Source organism: Schistocerca cancellata, chromosome 2, assembly GCF_023864275.1.
Source record: "Schistocerca cancellata isolate TAMUIC-IGC-003103 chromosome 2, iqSchCanc2.1, whole genome shotgun sequence".
Lineage (NCBI taxonomy): Eukaryota > Metazoa > Arthropoda > Insecta > Orthoptera > Acrididae > Schistocerca > Schistocerca cancellata.
In genome coordinates this window covers 585,829,886-585,846,026 of record NC_064627.1, presented here as the reverse complement: position 1 = coordinate 585,846,026, position 16,141 = coordinate 585,829,886, and the positions used below count along the sequence as shown (strand labels likewise).

General features: G+C 37.9%; 1 protein-coding gene across 1 annotated transcript in view; it reads left to right on the top strand.

Moving 5' to 3' along the window:
- Positions 1-16,141, top strand: part of LOC126162200 (sodium/hydrogen exchanger 9B2-like) — a 101,086-nt gene that overhangs the window by 45,238 nt on the left and 39,707 nt on the right. Inside the window, exons 2-4 of the mRNA XM_049918538.1 lie at positions 10,910-10,991; positions 15,230-15,565; positions 15,658-15,840. Coding sequence (XP_049774495.1) covers positions 10,910-10,991; positions 15,230-15,565; positions 15,658-15,840 — 601 coding nt within the window. The remainder of the gene's footprint in view (positions 1-10,909; positions 10,992-15,229; positions 15,566-15,657; positions 15,841-16,141) is intronic.

The window sequence follows — 16,141 nt, the reverse complement described above, 5'->3', positions numbered from 1 at the left end:
GTTTTACTGGAATGTTGTCTACTGCCGGGGCCTTGTTTCGGCTCAGGTCTTTCAGTGCTCAGTCAAACTCTTCACGCACTATCGTATCTCCCATTTCATCTTCATCTACATTCTCTTCTGTTTCTATAATATTGTCCTCAAGTACATTGCCCTTGTATAGACCCTCTATATACTCCTTCCACCTTTCTGCTGTCCCTTCTTTGGTTAGGACTGCGTTTCCATCTGAGTTCTTGATATTCATACAAGTGGTTCTCTTTTCTCCAAAGGTCTCTTTAATTTTCCTGTAGGTGGTATCTATCTTACCCCTAGTCTGAGAAACCTTTACATCCTTACATTTGTCCTCAAGCCATCCCTGCTTAGCCATTTTGCACTTCCTGTCGATCTCATTTTTGAGACGTTTGTATTCCTTTTTGCCTGCTTCATTTACTGCGTTTTTATGTTTCCTCCTTTCATCAATTAAATGCAATATTTCTTCTGTTACCCAAGGATTTCTACTAGCCCTTGTCTTTTTACCTACTTGATCCTCTGCTGCCTTCACTACTTCATGCCTCAGGGCTACCCATTCTTCTTCTACTGTACTTCTTTCCCCCCACTGCTGTCAATTGTTCCCTTATGCTCTCCCTGAAACTCTGCACAACCTCTGGTTTAGTCAGTTCATCCAGGTCCCATCTCCTTAAATTCCCATCATTTTGCAGTGTCTTCAATTTTAATCTGTAGTTCATAACCAATAGATTGTGGCCAGAGTCCACATCTTCCCCTGGAAATGTCTTACAATTTAAAACCTGGTTCCTAAATCTCTGTCTTACCATTATATAATCTAACTGATACCTTTTAGTATCTCCGGGATTCTTCCATGTATACAACCTTCTTTTATGATTCTTGAACCAAGTGTCAGCTATGATTAAGTTATGCTCTGTGCAAAATTCTAACAGACGGCTTCCTCTTTCATCTCTTACCCCCAATCCATATTTCCTTCTCTCCCTTTTCCTACACTCGAATTCCAGTCACCCAAGTCTATTAAATTTTCATCTCCATTCACTATCTGAATAATTTCTTTTATCTCATCATACATTTCATCAATTTCTTCATCTGCAGAGCTAGTTGGCATATAAACTTGTACTACTGTAGTAGATGTGGGCTTCGTGTCTATCTTGGCCACAATAATGCGTTCACTATGCTGTTTGTAGTAGCTTATCCACACTCCTATTTTTTTATTCATTATTAAACCTACTCCTGCATTACCCCTATTTGATTTTGTATTTATAACCATGTATTCACCAGACCAAAAGTCTTGTTCCTCCTGCCACCAACTTCACTAATTCCCACTATATCTAACTTTAAGCTATCCATTTCCCTTTTTAAATTTTCTAACCTACCTGCTCGGTTAAGGGATCTGACATTCCACGCTCTGATCCGTAGAATGCCAGTTTTCTTTCTCCTGATAACAATGTCCTCTTGAGTAGTCCCCGCCTGGAGATCCAAATGGGGGACTATTTTACCTCCGGAATATTTTACCCAAGAGGACGCAGTCATCATTTAACCATACAGTAAAACCGCATGCCCTCGGGAAAAATTATGGCTGTAGTTTTCCCTTGCTTTCAGCCGTTCGCAGTACCAGCACAGCAAGGCCGTTTTGGTTATTGTTACAAGGCCAGATCAGTCAATCATCCAGACTGTTGCCCCTGCAACTACTGAAAAGGCTGCTGCCCCTCTTCAGGAACCACACGTTTCTCTGGCCTCTCAGCAGATACCCCTCCGTTGTGGTTGCACCTACGGTACGGCCATTTGTATCGCTGAGGCACGCAAGCCTCCCCACCAGCGGCAAGGTCCATTGTTCATGGGGGGAAGCGTGTAATCTATGTATAATATAATAAATTCTTTAAATGTGTTCCTGTAGAATTGTCTTGAGGAGATTTCAACAATGTATCTGATGGCATTTGTAGAATTAGGAGTCTCTTTGCATGAAAGTTTGTAGTACAATGTCATACCAGAATACACTAAGATATGTGTAAAAAGATCAACCCACAGTATTACCATTTCTGTAAAACACCTTCATTTGTAGTGGTGGCTATTTTCATCATTAGATGTCCATAAGCTGTTTTCAAGTACATTTTTTCAGTGTTTGGTTCCCATGTCATATATTGGTTTATCACAACAGGTAGTGTGTGTGCAGGCAATGTTATTGGAGTATTTTTAACATTCACATCTGTAATATTGTTTTAGATGTTTTCCTCTCCCATACTTTTTTCTGTGCAGTCCACGCTTTAGAAATTTATCTCATGCATTATTACTACAATAAACTTTATTTTAAATTTACTTTTCATTTTCAGTTATTTTATGTTTTATGCAAGATTTCATCATTATTTCATATTTGCGTGGCTATTTATTCCTGAAACCCTTTCCATGACTGCCCAACACAATGCATAATTCATCAATCATGCTGTTTGTCTGCTTCTCACCCACCTGTTTACTTTCATTTTGTTTGCCAAAAATTATTTACAGCCAATGCTTATACTCTACAGGTCTATTCAAGTTTGTTTCATTTCTATCTTCTTGTCCCCAGATGTCAACAGGTCTAATCTATTCATTGTAAAGAGTTTATCTAAGATCCTTCCTTCTTGAATGAATTTCTGGTCTAACAAACACACAGTCTTTTTCTACTGCTCTGTTACTTTTCATTTTTGTTTTCAGCCTGTCAGTTAATTTAGTGTGGTCACATCTTATCTGATTATTTCCAGGTCCCACTACACAGTCCTTGGTAGGAGCCTCATGTTTTGATGAAATTGGTGTACAGCACCATTACTTTTGACTCGCACTGCACTCAGTGAACTCCAAACTTACTGTACAGTGGTTATTGGTGGCTCAGTGGTGAAATGCCACATTAAAAAACCAATGGACTCGGATTTGATTGGTCAGTCTAGGATTTTTATCTGCCACTTATCACATCTTTCATGTCTGGCAATGTTTGTTGATGTGAAAAATGCCAAGTTACACCTTTGTTTGGAATCTAAGTTAAACTGTAGGCCCCTCTATAACTGGTTGGCTAAGTCAGTTCAGAAAGGCAACCACATGTCACCTCCAACAGGACCATGCCTATTAAATCATTGTGGTATTCAAAACAGTCTTCAGATTGATGACTGCTTTACTTATTTGTACGCAGAAGAAAAATACAAAACTGTACACTTGCACAGATACATTGCACTATCTGTCTACCAGATGAACCAAAAGAAAGAACAGATAAATTTCATATAGAAATAAACAAGTCACAGAATAACATAAGATTCACAGTGCAAAAGGGAAAAAAAATAAAAATAAAAATAACAAAAGGAAACTGGTAATTATTCTTTCAATGTTCACACAAAACCTACAGCTTCGACATCATACTGTTACGGTGTCGCTTATCCCTACACTTCACCTCGGAGTTAGCTCAATATCAACGAACTCTTTTTGGTGATGAGAGACCAATGTGAAAGACAAGAACATCAAACATCTTTAAACTGTCCAATTCAGTCAGTGTTAAAATCAGAAGCAACACAGTCTTAGTTCTTGATGGTAGGTTTGTCTTGCACCAAGTATTGTGGAATACTAATGAAATGTTTTCCTCCATCTTTGAAAAGTACAAACTATGTCAAAAACCACTTTGGGTCCAGTTGCACCGTAGTGTTTGATGGATGCCCTGAGGAGGGAGCTGAGAAGAGGCTAAAATCTGCTGAATGTGCCTAAAGAGCCTGCATTATGTCATCCACTTCCGTTTTATTTGATGGGACAATGTCACAAAGTATGCCAAAAGAAAATTTCTTAGCAAACAAATTCAATAAGGAATGTTTTATCTCAATGTTGACAGTAGATTTATGTGGTGAAGGGTATCAAGTCAAGCAGGCCATTGAGGTGGCAGACACCTTGACTGTTGGCACGTCCATAGAAAAGTCAAGACAGTGAGACAGTATCTTCAGTGTTGGGGAAGGTATTGATTTTTTTGGTGCTGCTGAATGATCACATAGCTAATAGCAGTGAGCAGGAAGAACCTGTCACCAATATCTTCCTTATTAAACCTGGAAAAATGGAACCAAGACACATACATTTACACCTCCAACAATTCTAAACTCTCTGGAGAAGCCAAAAATAATGTGTCATTTCATCATGCCTTCAATGACTGTGTCTCCACCTCTGCATTTTTTCAACAGAGCAAAACCAAATTTATAAACACATTTCAAAAGAATGAAAACATCCAACACTTCACCTCAGACTTCATGGTTCCCAGTGCCACTCGTGATAAGGTCACTGACATAAGAGTGAAGTTCATTGTGCACATGTACAAGGCTGGCAGCTCCAGACCTTTTGAGGAAATTTGTCTGCAACACTTCCAGAGAGCTATATCAAAAATTAATAACTATAATTTGGTTTCTCCAATGAAATTTTCACTCTGCAGTATAGTGTGTGCAGATATGAAACTTTCTGGCAGATTAAAACTGTGTGCTGGGCTGAGGCTTGAACTTGAGACCTCTGTCTTTTGCGGGCAAGTGCTGTACCAACTGAGCTACCTAAGCACAACACGTTAACTATGCTCACGGCATTACTTTCACCTGTACCTCGTCCCCTACCTCCCAAACTTCGCAGAAGTTCTCCAGCAAAACTTGCGGTCCTGGCACTCCTGGAAGAAAGGATATTGTGGAGACATAGCTTAACCACAGCCCCTGGGGGATGTTCCAAGAAAGAATTTTTCACTCTGAAGAAGTATGCATACTGATATGAGACTTCCTGGTATATTAAAACTGAGTGGCAGAGCGAGACTCGAAATCGAGTCCTTTACCTTTCACAGGCAAGTGCTTTACCAACTGAGCCACCGAAGTACAACTCATGACCCACCCTCACAGTCTTACTTCCACCTGTATCTCATCCCCTGCCTTCCAAACTTCAAAGAAGTTCTTCCGCAAAACTTGTGGGTTAGCTCTCCTGGAAGAAAGAATATTGTGGCTGTAGCTATGGCTAAACCACGTCTCTAAAATATCCTTTCTTTCAGGAGTGCTACTTCTACAAGTTTCATGGGAGAACTTCAGTGATGTTTGGAAGGTTGAGGTACCGGCAGAAGTAAAGCTGCAAGGATGAGTCAGAGTCACACCTGAGTAGCTCAGTTGGTAGGGCAATTGCCTGCAAAAGTCAAAGGTCTTGAGTTCAAGTCTTGGTGTGGCATCTGCCAGGAAGCTACATTCAGTTTGGCTTGTTTGCCTCCCTCCAAAGCCATTGCTCATCAGCACTCTCTCAGGATATACCTGCAGATTCAAATTTGGAGCAACAATTAGTGGGATCCTTTGAAATGGGGATGGAAGACCCCAAAAAGCAGTCTGAGCCCCCTTGCAATGACCCACCCACTACTGCGCTGGAACTGCTGAACACGATATCCTGTATGTGCAAGAAAGGGTGCCAAGCAGCTTGGTTCAGTATCAGGCAAGTGTCTAAAAAGTGATTGGCTATATGCAACAATTGTAAGGAGCTCTCATGCCTCAATTATCTAACACAAGAGGACATCTTCCTCGATTCGACACAAATCAATGATGAGATTGACGTCATCAAGGAGGAAAGCAGTTTAGATCCCGTGCCAGAAGGAGGTGAGTTGGAGGATGACATTTCCTCCTTGGAACCATCTTCCCTGAAATGCAGAAAATATAAAAAAAATAAACTGCAAATTAATGTAAATACAGAACTGCTTAAAGAATGTAAGAAAGTATCTCTCATCAGTTTTTTATTGTAGCTGAAGTATTTTTCTGTTAATAAAACTTTCATTTGATTTTTTTAAACCTATTTATCATCATCGTGGAGTGGAATGGTAATTGGCATTAATACATAGAGCTTATACCTATGAAGAACGGTACCTACTGTAATTACAATTAAATTTGAACATTTGGATGAATGTGGATGATTTGGAGTTCAAATTTAATATGGCTTCACAAAAAGTCTTAGCAGGATTTTAGCACATTGAATACTTTCACGTTTTTATTTGTATCTTTGCAAATGAGTGAGCGAATTTTAAAATTTAGGATCACATTTTACACAAAATTTGGTGCTCTACAATTTTCATTCTTCACACTTTTCACTTGGAGTAGCCATTTTTGAGTTGCAACTATTGGAACATGAACATAACTCACTTTTCCATCAAATTGGTAAACATTGCTGGTCGTTAACGACCGATTCTGGCTAAACGGCTTGAATGATTTTTAACTTCTAAGAAGGTATTTCTATGCAAAATTGATGCCCTTTCAATTTGGGGCTACAAAAATTTTCAGTAGGATATATTGTTTTCTAGTAAACAAATGGGAACACAAGGAAGATGCATACTGGTCATTTGTGCAATAATTGCAAATGAAGCTGGAGCAGTAACTTTGGCAGCTTTATGTATGCAAAATTCTACAATGATTGTGTTGCCTTGATTTGAAACTTCCCATTTCCTCAAATGTCATAAGAAGACGAGAAAATGTCCATCTGGAATGTGGAGACTTACTACTGTTCATATCTTCATAATGAACAAAGTTACGAGAAAGGCAATTGTGCTGGTTAATGTCCCACTGGTAGTTAAACCACATTTGATTGATACACTTTTTAGTTTGCTTCTGACAAAAAGTTATTTGAGTGGTCAACGTAAATGGAACACCTTATGACCTAACATCCAAGAGAGAGAAATTCCAGGGAGGGTGCATATACCAACTTAAATGCCAAACTTGTAATCCACAGATGGACAAAGACCCACTCTAGGTTTTCTCATGCATTATGGTCTTCAGCTATATGTATCTATGTTGCTCCTACACATTTTGTATTGTCATTTACCCACCTTTTATTAGTTCATAATCTTCGGCTTTCCTTATTGATTAGAATCCATCGAATAACTTCCTTAGTCCACCCTTATCCACTGCCCCGGTTTTGTGTTTTGCTCACCATCACTTTCTTTCATAACAGTCAGAATTACAGTGTCTTATTCTGTCTGTTCCCTGATCCATTTGAAAACAGCATTTGACCAGTGATGGAAGCTTTTAATTTTACATGTGGCCCAACTCCAGCATGTAATGGTCAGTATCATGTCAACTTTTGGCTTGGTTTCAATGACCGTATGTAATTTTGGCCTTCATTTCCAAATTTTGTGGCCTTTTTACAACAGTATAAGCTGTTTGATGATAAGTGTTTGATCATGTGACCTTAGACACAAAACAAGTTATGACAACATAAATAAGTCAGTTGTATTTGTAGAAGATTTTTCTGGGGAAATGAAGAGTGAAAGATGAATTGTCTATGATGAACCTATGGAGTTGCTGGAAAATAAGGGACACAGTAAGAAGCTGATGAAAGATATTTGTAATTACTAAATTGTTATGGTATCTAAGGCATAGAATATTAATCATTCTATAACCCAAAATATATGCTCATTAGACATTCAGAAAAGCATTTTCATTATCAGGAAGCACTATTATGTGATAAGTTTAATATCTCATCATTCCATATTGTTATTGAAAAAAAGGTTAAGGAATTAATGTTAATGGTTGTTCAACAGCCTATTTCATGGAAAGAAAATGATGGTGGAGAAGCTGTTCTGAATATAGGTTGTGAATTGAATGAAGAGTTGTTGAGATATCCATGACATTGTGAGATCCAGACAATACTAAATCATATGGAAAATTTCAAGGTATCGGTGGAAAACCAGAAACAGCCGAATTAGGGAAGTACGCTAGCAAAAATGCAATTGCCTTACTCCAGAAACTTTTTGAGGAGATATGGAAGAAAGGAATCATTCCAGAGGAATGGAAAATGGCCCTGATACAACTTCTTCACAAAAAAGGTCCTAAATCTGATCCCAATAACTATAGAGGAATTTCCCTGGTGGAAGATACTGTCCAGAGCTTTGCTAAAAAGAGGAGAATCCCAGTTGGGTTGCCAGGTTAGGGAGTATCAAGCAGGGTTTAGGAAAGGAAGATCGTGCCCTGAACAGATCTTAAACCTCAGAAACATTTTAGCATATCAGAAGCAGAGGGTGAAACTGTATATAGTGACTTTTGTAGACTTCCAAAAAGCTTACGATTCCATAGACAGGGAGTTGTTCATTATTTTGGAGTAGTTTAGCTTGGATGGGAAAATTCTAAACATCATAAAGGAGACGCTCATAAATACGTCCTCTAAATTTAGATTCATGGGTGAACTATTGGAACCTTTTGAGATCAGTACAGGGGCCTGACAAGGGGTGGTCTCTCACCACTGCTGTTTAACTGTGCACTCAAAAACATTGTGAGGGAATGGAATGCAAGAACGAGAGGGGAATAAGACTTAGAGCAAAAAACAAAGGAATCACAGTTATGTGTTTGGCATTTGCTGATGACATGGCGCTGTTTTTCAGAAATGTGGGAGGAGGCTAAAGAACAAATCGTCGAGTTACAAGAGCAAGCAAGGAAGGTAGGACTTAAGATTTCTTATGAAAAAATGAAGATTATGATGAATATACTAGATACACCTAACAGAAATAATGTAGGAGCTCAAAAAATAGAGGTGGTTAGGAGTTTCAAGTACCTAGGGGAATGGATTGAATGGAACAACCTTGAAGGGAAAGCAATGGAAGCAAGAAGGAGCAAAATGGAACTAGCTTCCCAGAAAACCAAAAACACATACAATAAGAAAGCCCTCTCTTGGAAAACCAAAATAAGGTATTGTAACATAGTAATTAAGCTGGAAGCACTCTATGCATCAGAGACACTAGTCATGGGGAGGAAAGGGCAAATGGAGAAATTGGAAATCAAGGAGAGGAAAATTTTGAGGAAGATCATGGGTCCCAAATTCCAAAGTAACAAACAAGTTTTCTATAGAAACGAAGCCCTCAATGCAAAGTTGGAGAGACTCTCTGAAACCATGAGGAAAAGGTGGATTGATTTCTTTGGGCACATACTCTGGATGAATCCTGACAGACTAACTAAGCAAATCTTTGACTTCTTTTCTTTTCTTTTTCTTTTTTTTTTTCTTAAAAAAAAAACTGAACCTAATTGGTTTAAGGAAGTGGAAAATGATTTGAGAGAACTCCAGATTACCGAAGTCATGGTAAAGAATGGTACAGCAAAGACCGTGACCAAAGACAAAACTAAGAGATTCCAAGTTAAGATCAACACCAGGAAACCGATTGAGATATCAGAGGAGGAAAGAAAGAATAGAATGAAGAACTATTGGGAGAAAAGGAGAGCACAAGCATCTAAGAAGTGATTGATTTGATGTACCCCAAAGATGGGTGATTCGGAGTGGGGGGGGGGGGGGGGGGGTGGAGGGGAAGGAAAATTATGCCTTGCTGCCTCATAATGGCTATAAAAACCAAGTGGAATAATAAAAACGAGAAAATTATGATGAGTGAACAATAAGATGATGTAAAATTTGAGAAATGAATCGCCTGTCAAATAACAATATTATGAAAAGGATAGTTGCTACTCACCATATAACGGAGATGCTGATTCAGACATAGACACAACAAACATACTGTCCCAAAATGAATTTTTGGCCAAAAAGGCCTTTGTCGACACACACACACACACACACACACACACACACACACACACACACACACAATGTGACTTGGCAATATATTCCGCTATGCACAAGATAATAAGGGCTGGTAAAAAAAGAAATGAAAAGAAACTGGATGTTGTGTATCTTGCGTGATTTAACATAAGAGTTTCACTTAGCAGACCACTGTACATTATGAAACAATTTGGGAATCTTTCAATTAGTGGTAAGACATGCAGTTGGTTTCAGTCTAATCTGAGCACCTGGAAGCCGATGGTTGTTTAACACTGTCATGTAACACGATTTCATACTAGAATGTACTATAATGACTTGCGTTTCAACATTATCAGATAACTTTAAGATCTTTTTATATGCAGATGATATAAGATTGTTACATATTTACAACAGGAACAGGATAGTATAGAAAATCATTTTCTTGAGAGAATCTATTCTCCCATTCTCGGTTCATGGCTAACAGAAAGGCTCTTAATTTCAATAAATCACAATTTGTATTTTACAGCAACGACTTATTTAAAAGAAACAGCAGTATTTTTTCTAGTGAACTCAAAAATGTCCATAATCTCCATGTTATGCAAACATTCTTAGTTATTGTTCAAAAAAGAATGCAGCATTTTGCAACAAACAACTTTTTTTGAGTTCACTGGAAAAAATACTGCTGTTTCTTTTCACTATAATGTACCATAGATCCTCAAATCAAAAAGCTGCCCAGTATTTGTCCATCTGCAAGTAGGCTAGCAGGAGTAACTGATAAAAGTACCATCCAAAATCATTGACATCCATCTGTTGTAGAATCGTAGAACATATTCTGAGCTTAACTGTAAGGTGGTTCCCTCTCATTCTGAGACTGAGTGACCTGCTCTACTTTTCTAACATTTTCCAAGTTATCCTTCTGTCCTCCCTCAGGAAGAAACTAATAGTTCCGAAAGCTATGATAATGTCACAAACATTTATATGCATCTATCAGCAGTACTAATATTTTGCCTCATGAGCCTAAGTACTAGCCAGAAATTTTGTGTTAGATATCTACCAAAATTTAGTGATCAGCATAGTTTGAAAGATGTGCATGAGAGAAACAGACATGCAAAAATCTAACTGCAGAGTGAAAGAGCACATCATTATTACAGGTTTGATAGAAACATTTGTGAGACAAGTTTTCCATTTACATTGTTTTGTAAGTATATGCTGATTTTTAAGAACTTCTGTCAGCTTACATGAAATTTGTATAACATAGACTGAATACGTCAAATGAAACCTAATTGTTCTGTGAGGGCTCAGCTGAGTTTACTGCTTGTAATTCCTAACAACAAGCTTCTTACGCACATTGAAAATAAATGCAAAAATATTCATCAGTGAAATTTTATTGTTGCAGGAATTAATGAGCCTTATGCTGAAGGCCCTAGTGATAAAACTGACAGAGAAAGAGGAGCTGTTACTTCTGATAAACAAACAAGGTAATGTCAGAATGTGTTATATGTTCAAACTCTTTTGCTAATGGTGGTGGTGGTGGTGGTGGTGGTGGTGATAATAATAACAGCAAGTGGATTTATGTTTTCATGTAACTGATAATTATAGTTTACTTTAGTGTTGACTCAAGTTTGATATCCTATGTTTGAAATCTACTTAATGGTTTTAACTGTAAAGTGCACCACATTGTAGCTTGTTGTAGTACACAAGTTTTGCCTTGAATTTTCCAATCCCAAAGAAAGCAGGTGTTGACGGATGTGAGAATTACCAAACTATCAGTTTAATAAGCCACGGCTGCAAAATACTAACACGAATTCTTTACAGATGAATGGAAAAACTGATAGAAGCTGACCTCGGGGAAGATCAGTTTGGATTCCGTAGAAATGTTGGAACACGTGAGGCAATACTGACCCTACAACTTATCTTAGAAAATAGATTAAGGAAAGGCAAACCTACATCTCTAGCTTTTGTAGACTTAGAGAAAGCTTTTGACAGTGTTGACTGGAATACTCTCTTTCAAATGCTGAATGTGTCAGGCGTCATATACAGGGAGAGAAAGGCTATTTACAATTTGTACAGAAACCAGATGGCAGTTATATGAGTCGAGGGGCATGAAAGGGAAGCAGTGGTTGGGAAGGGAGTGAGACAGGGTTGTAGCCTCTCCCCAATGTTATTCAATCTGTATATTGAGCAAGCAGTAAATGAAACAAAAGAAAAATTCAGAGTAGGAATTAAAATCCATGGAAAAGAAATAAAAACTTTGAGGTTCGCCGATGATATTGTAATTCTGTCAGAGACAGCAAAGGACCTGGAAGAGCAGTTGAATGGAATGGACAGTGTCTTGAAAGGAGGATATAAGATGAACATCAACAAAAGCAAAATGAGGATAATCAAATGAAATGTAATTGAATTAAATCGGGTGATGCTGTGGGAATTAGCTTAGGAAATGAGACGCTTAAAGCAGTAAATGAGTTTTGATATTTGGGGAGCAAAATAACTGATGATGGTCGAAGTTGAGAGGATATAAAATGTAGACTGGCAATGGCAAGGAAAGCGTTTCTGAAGAAGAAAAATTTGTTAACATTGAGTATAGATTGAAGTGTCAGGAAGACGTTTGTGAAAGTATTTGTATGGAGTGTAGCCATGTATGGAAGTGAAACGTTGACGATAAATAGCTTAGACAAGAAGAGAATAGAAGCTTTCAAAATGTGGTGCTACTGAAGAATGCTGAAAATTAGATGGGTAGATCACATAACTAATGAGGGGGTACTGAATAGAATGTGGGAGAAGAGGAGTTTGTGGCACAACTTGATGAGAAGAAGGGACCGGTTGGTAGGACATGTTCTGAGGCATCAAGTGATCACAAATTTAGCATGGGGTGCAGCGTGGAGGGTAAAAATCGTAGAGGGAGACCAAGAGATGAATACACTAAGCAGATTCAGAAGGATGTAGGTTGCAGTAGGTACTGGGAGATGAAGAAACTTGCACAGGATAGGGGAGCATGGAGAGCTGCATCAAACCAGTCTCAGGACTGAAGACCACACCAACAACAACAACAACAACAACATCATCATAAGAACACACCTTTACTAATATTTTTGGCATCAAAAGTGTGTGTGTGTGTGTGTGTGTGTGTGTGTGTGTGTGTGTGTGTGTGTGTGTCAGTGTCAGAGAGAGAGAGAGAGAGAGAGAGAGAGAGAGAGACGGGGGATTGATCTGTCCCATCACCAACTGTCCTTTCAGTCTTTCACTGCTCCCTGTTCATTCCCTTTCTACCCTTTTCAAGCTACCACTTCATCCTGCAACCAAATATAAATAATGATTTTAACTTTTTATGACTGAGTAAAAATTTACTTTGGTAATATTACCAGCAGAGGTATAAAACTCAAATTATTAATACAAATAAACATTGCCTTTCATGTAATTTTCTTAAACGGGGAACATAGGGGGGTGGGTGTTGAGATGTTATATGGACAGTGCCCTTCTCTACGCACAGCCACTCTTCTTTATGTGTTCATGTTAAGGTCACAAAGAATGATGATAGATGACAGACTTATACAGGCTGATATGTATGTAGATGCACTGTGAGATTGACTGTGGTAGCAGTTTGAATAGCCTGGTACAATAAAGCTTTATGTAGTTGTTCTCTAAGTGTTGAGTTTGCCATTTGCACGACAGCTGTCTGGTCCCTGGTAATACAGCCTAGTTAGGTGTTGGTGTAACATTCATAGCTATTCCTCAAATTGGTTGGTGTAATGATGGGTTAGCTTTTTTTTCAAAGGCATAAAAATGTTTCTTTTTTAACCCCAGGAATATCAACAAGAAAGGGCGGTTCTTTAAGCCCACCTTTTGTAAATATTGTTCTCTAGTCTAGCACTTTATATTTTAAAATTAAAAAAAGTACTTTTAATGAATTCCTCTGTCAGGTTCTATAATCAATTTAAACTTTTTCAGTTGAACTTAATCAAGAAACGTAGATGAAATTATGGTTGTCATAATGTTGTCCCCCCCCCCCTCTCCCCCCTCTCTGTGCTCTGAATTAGTAGCAGATGTGACTTTTCACAACGAATTTTGTGTTAAATATTTTCAAGTTCTTGACCCAACTTACACTTCAGTGTCTTCTTGTAAAGTATGTTTTTAATGAAAGTCAAAACCAATAAATTAACAAAATTTGTATTACAAAAAAATATTTTTGTTGTGGCATAAAGTACATCCCCCACACCCAACTGCCCATGCTATTGATATTACACTTTATGAAAAATGTGTTGTCATTGATAGGGTTGATCCACTTTCTTGAATGTACATGGATTTAGTGAAACCCTTGAGTTATCTCCACGGTGCCTCAATTTAGGAATCGTTTCTGTAGATAAAGGCACCCAGGTTGATACCATGTATCTTGACTTACAGAAGCCATTCGATGTAATTCTGTACTCTCGTTTATTGAACAAAATATGAACTTACTGAGTATTGGATCAGATTTGTGATGGAATGTAGTACTTCTTAGCAGACAGAACTCAACATGTTGTTAACTGGTAGAAATTGACAGATGTAAAAGGTAATTTTGGGAGTAGGCAACCTAAGATGAGTATTGTGGGGCTGTCACAATATATGTGCAATATATGTAAATGATCTAGCAGATAATGACAGAAGCTCCATGAGGCTTTTGGCAAATCTCAGCATGGCATCTGCATTTCCTACAGTGAGTTTTATGGGGTCATTCCACTTTAGGTCAATTTTATGGTCGATATTATTCCCAGTTTTTCACCAATAGTGTAATCAAATGATAATAGATATCTTTGTCTATTTATATGCAATATGTGACATTTATTTATACTCAATTTCTGGTCCTTACACCAATCATCAATCTTCAGCAGCTCTTCCTACATTTTGCTGCAGTTTTGTGGCATTGTAACTTTCCTGTAGACAACAGCATCATCATCATCATCATCATCATCATAGAATATATGCCTTATCTAATTCGTGCATTAATCCTTTCCATCACTATTTCAGTAGCTGTTGACAGTTACTTTTGAACAGTCTCACATTTCTACTGATCCTTCACACACACACATCTGTGAACCAATGTTGGCCATTTAGACAATTTATAATGTCCTCCCCAGATCCTCCATTCCATCTGTTCACTTGCCTTACCCTCAGTTCCAATGCTGACTCTTCTCCCCATCTCATTGCTACCCCACACTGTCCCTATTTTATCACTAACCTGCTCACCTATTCTCCACATTATCCTCACTGTCTCTACTTTTCTGCCACCCCTGTTTCATTCACTTTCTCTCACCTACTGTCTGTTCAGCTTTCCTTTGCTCCCTGGTCATATTTGTTTGCAATGCCAGCTCTCAAGTCTCACAAGGTACCCCATTCCTGTGGCCATTTCTGAAGTTTTTTTAGTAACTTCAATCTCTTTTTCCTGTTACTTAACTGAAACAAATCCTTTTAATTACATTGTAATGTGAATTAACAGTTATCTGTGTCTCACAACCCACTTATTTCGTCATGTTCTCAGTGTACATTCTTTATTATGAGAAGTCCCCTCCTAACTGTCTATAATTTTATGTAAATAGTTTAATTGTGTATATTTTTAATACTGTGCTGCAACTTAATAAATAGTTGACACATCTAAAATATTGCTATACAGTATAATTAGGAAAATGAATTTGAGTCATAAATTTAATTCACATATCATTTAATTTATTCTGCTTTGTTGCAGGGGATGTTGTAGAAGATATTTGGAATGGCTGACAGAGTCATTACATCCAGTCAACTTATGCCCTGTACTAATATGGCCACTTAAAAAACTAACAGCTTTAATTCTTTTACTGCTGTTTTGGGGGGCAACATATACTCTAATTAGAAATGAGATAGCACCAGGAGGAAATATTTTCACCTTACTGATGCTTTTCTTATTAGCTTACATTGTGGGGCAACTTGTGTCATTGATACGGTTGCCTCCTCTACTAGGAATGCTACTGACAGGCATAGCAATTCGCAATCTTCACCTCTTCAATTTGTCAGGGGTATATATGGATGTTGTTTCTTCACTGAGGTATAATTGCAAATGCTGTTCGTCATATTATATTGCCTTACTTTACAAGGAAGTGCTACTAGATACACTTTCTCACAATATTTTTGTTGCAGGAAAATTGCTATGACTGTCATTCTCATCAAAGCTGGTCTTGGTTTGGATGCTCAAGCCTTGAAACGTCTCAGTTTAGTTGTTATAAGGCTAGCATTTATACCATGTCTGTTTGAAGCATCCACTGTTGGTCTGGTTTCTCACTACCTGCTTGACTTTCCATGGCTTTGGGGTTTTCTACTGGGGTATGATATAAAATTTTATATATTTATAAGTATTATAATATTATGAAACTAGGAAGTATTGAGTGGATTACAAACAATGGAATAAGTAAAGAGGGCTGTATAGTTGAGACACTCAGTAACAGGTTGGTGGTTACTCAAAAAAGAACCTCTGTAGTACAACACAGAAAATAAGTTGTTCGTTAGAGCTGCCAATATGTCACAGTAATGTTGCTTTGTGTGTCTGTGTGCTTTGAAGAATAAATCAGTTTCATTAGTTGAGGTACCACATTTCACCTCACAGTTCATGACATTGCTTTATGGT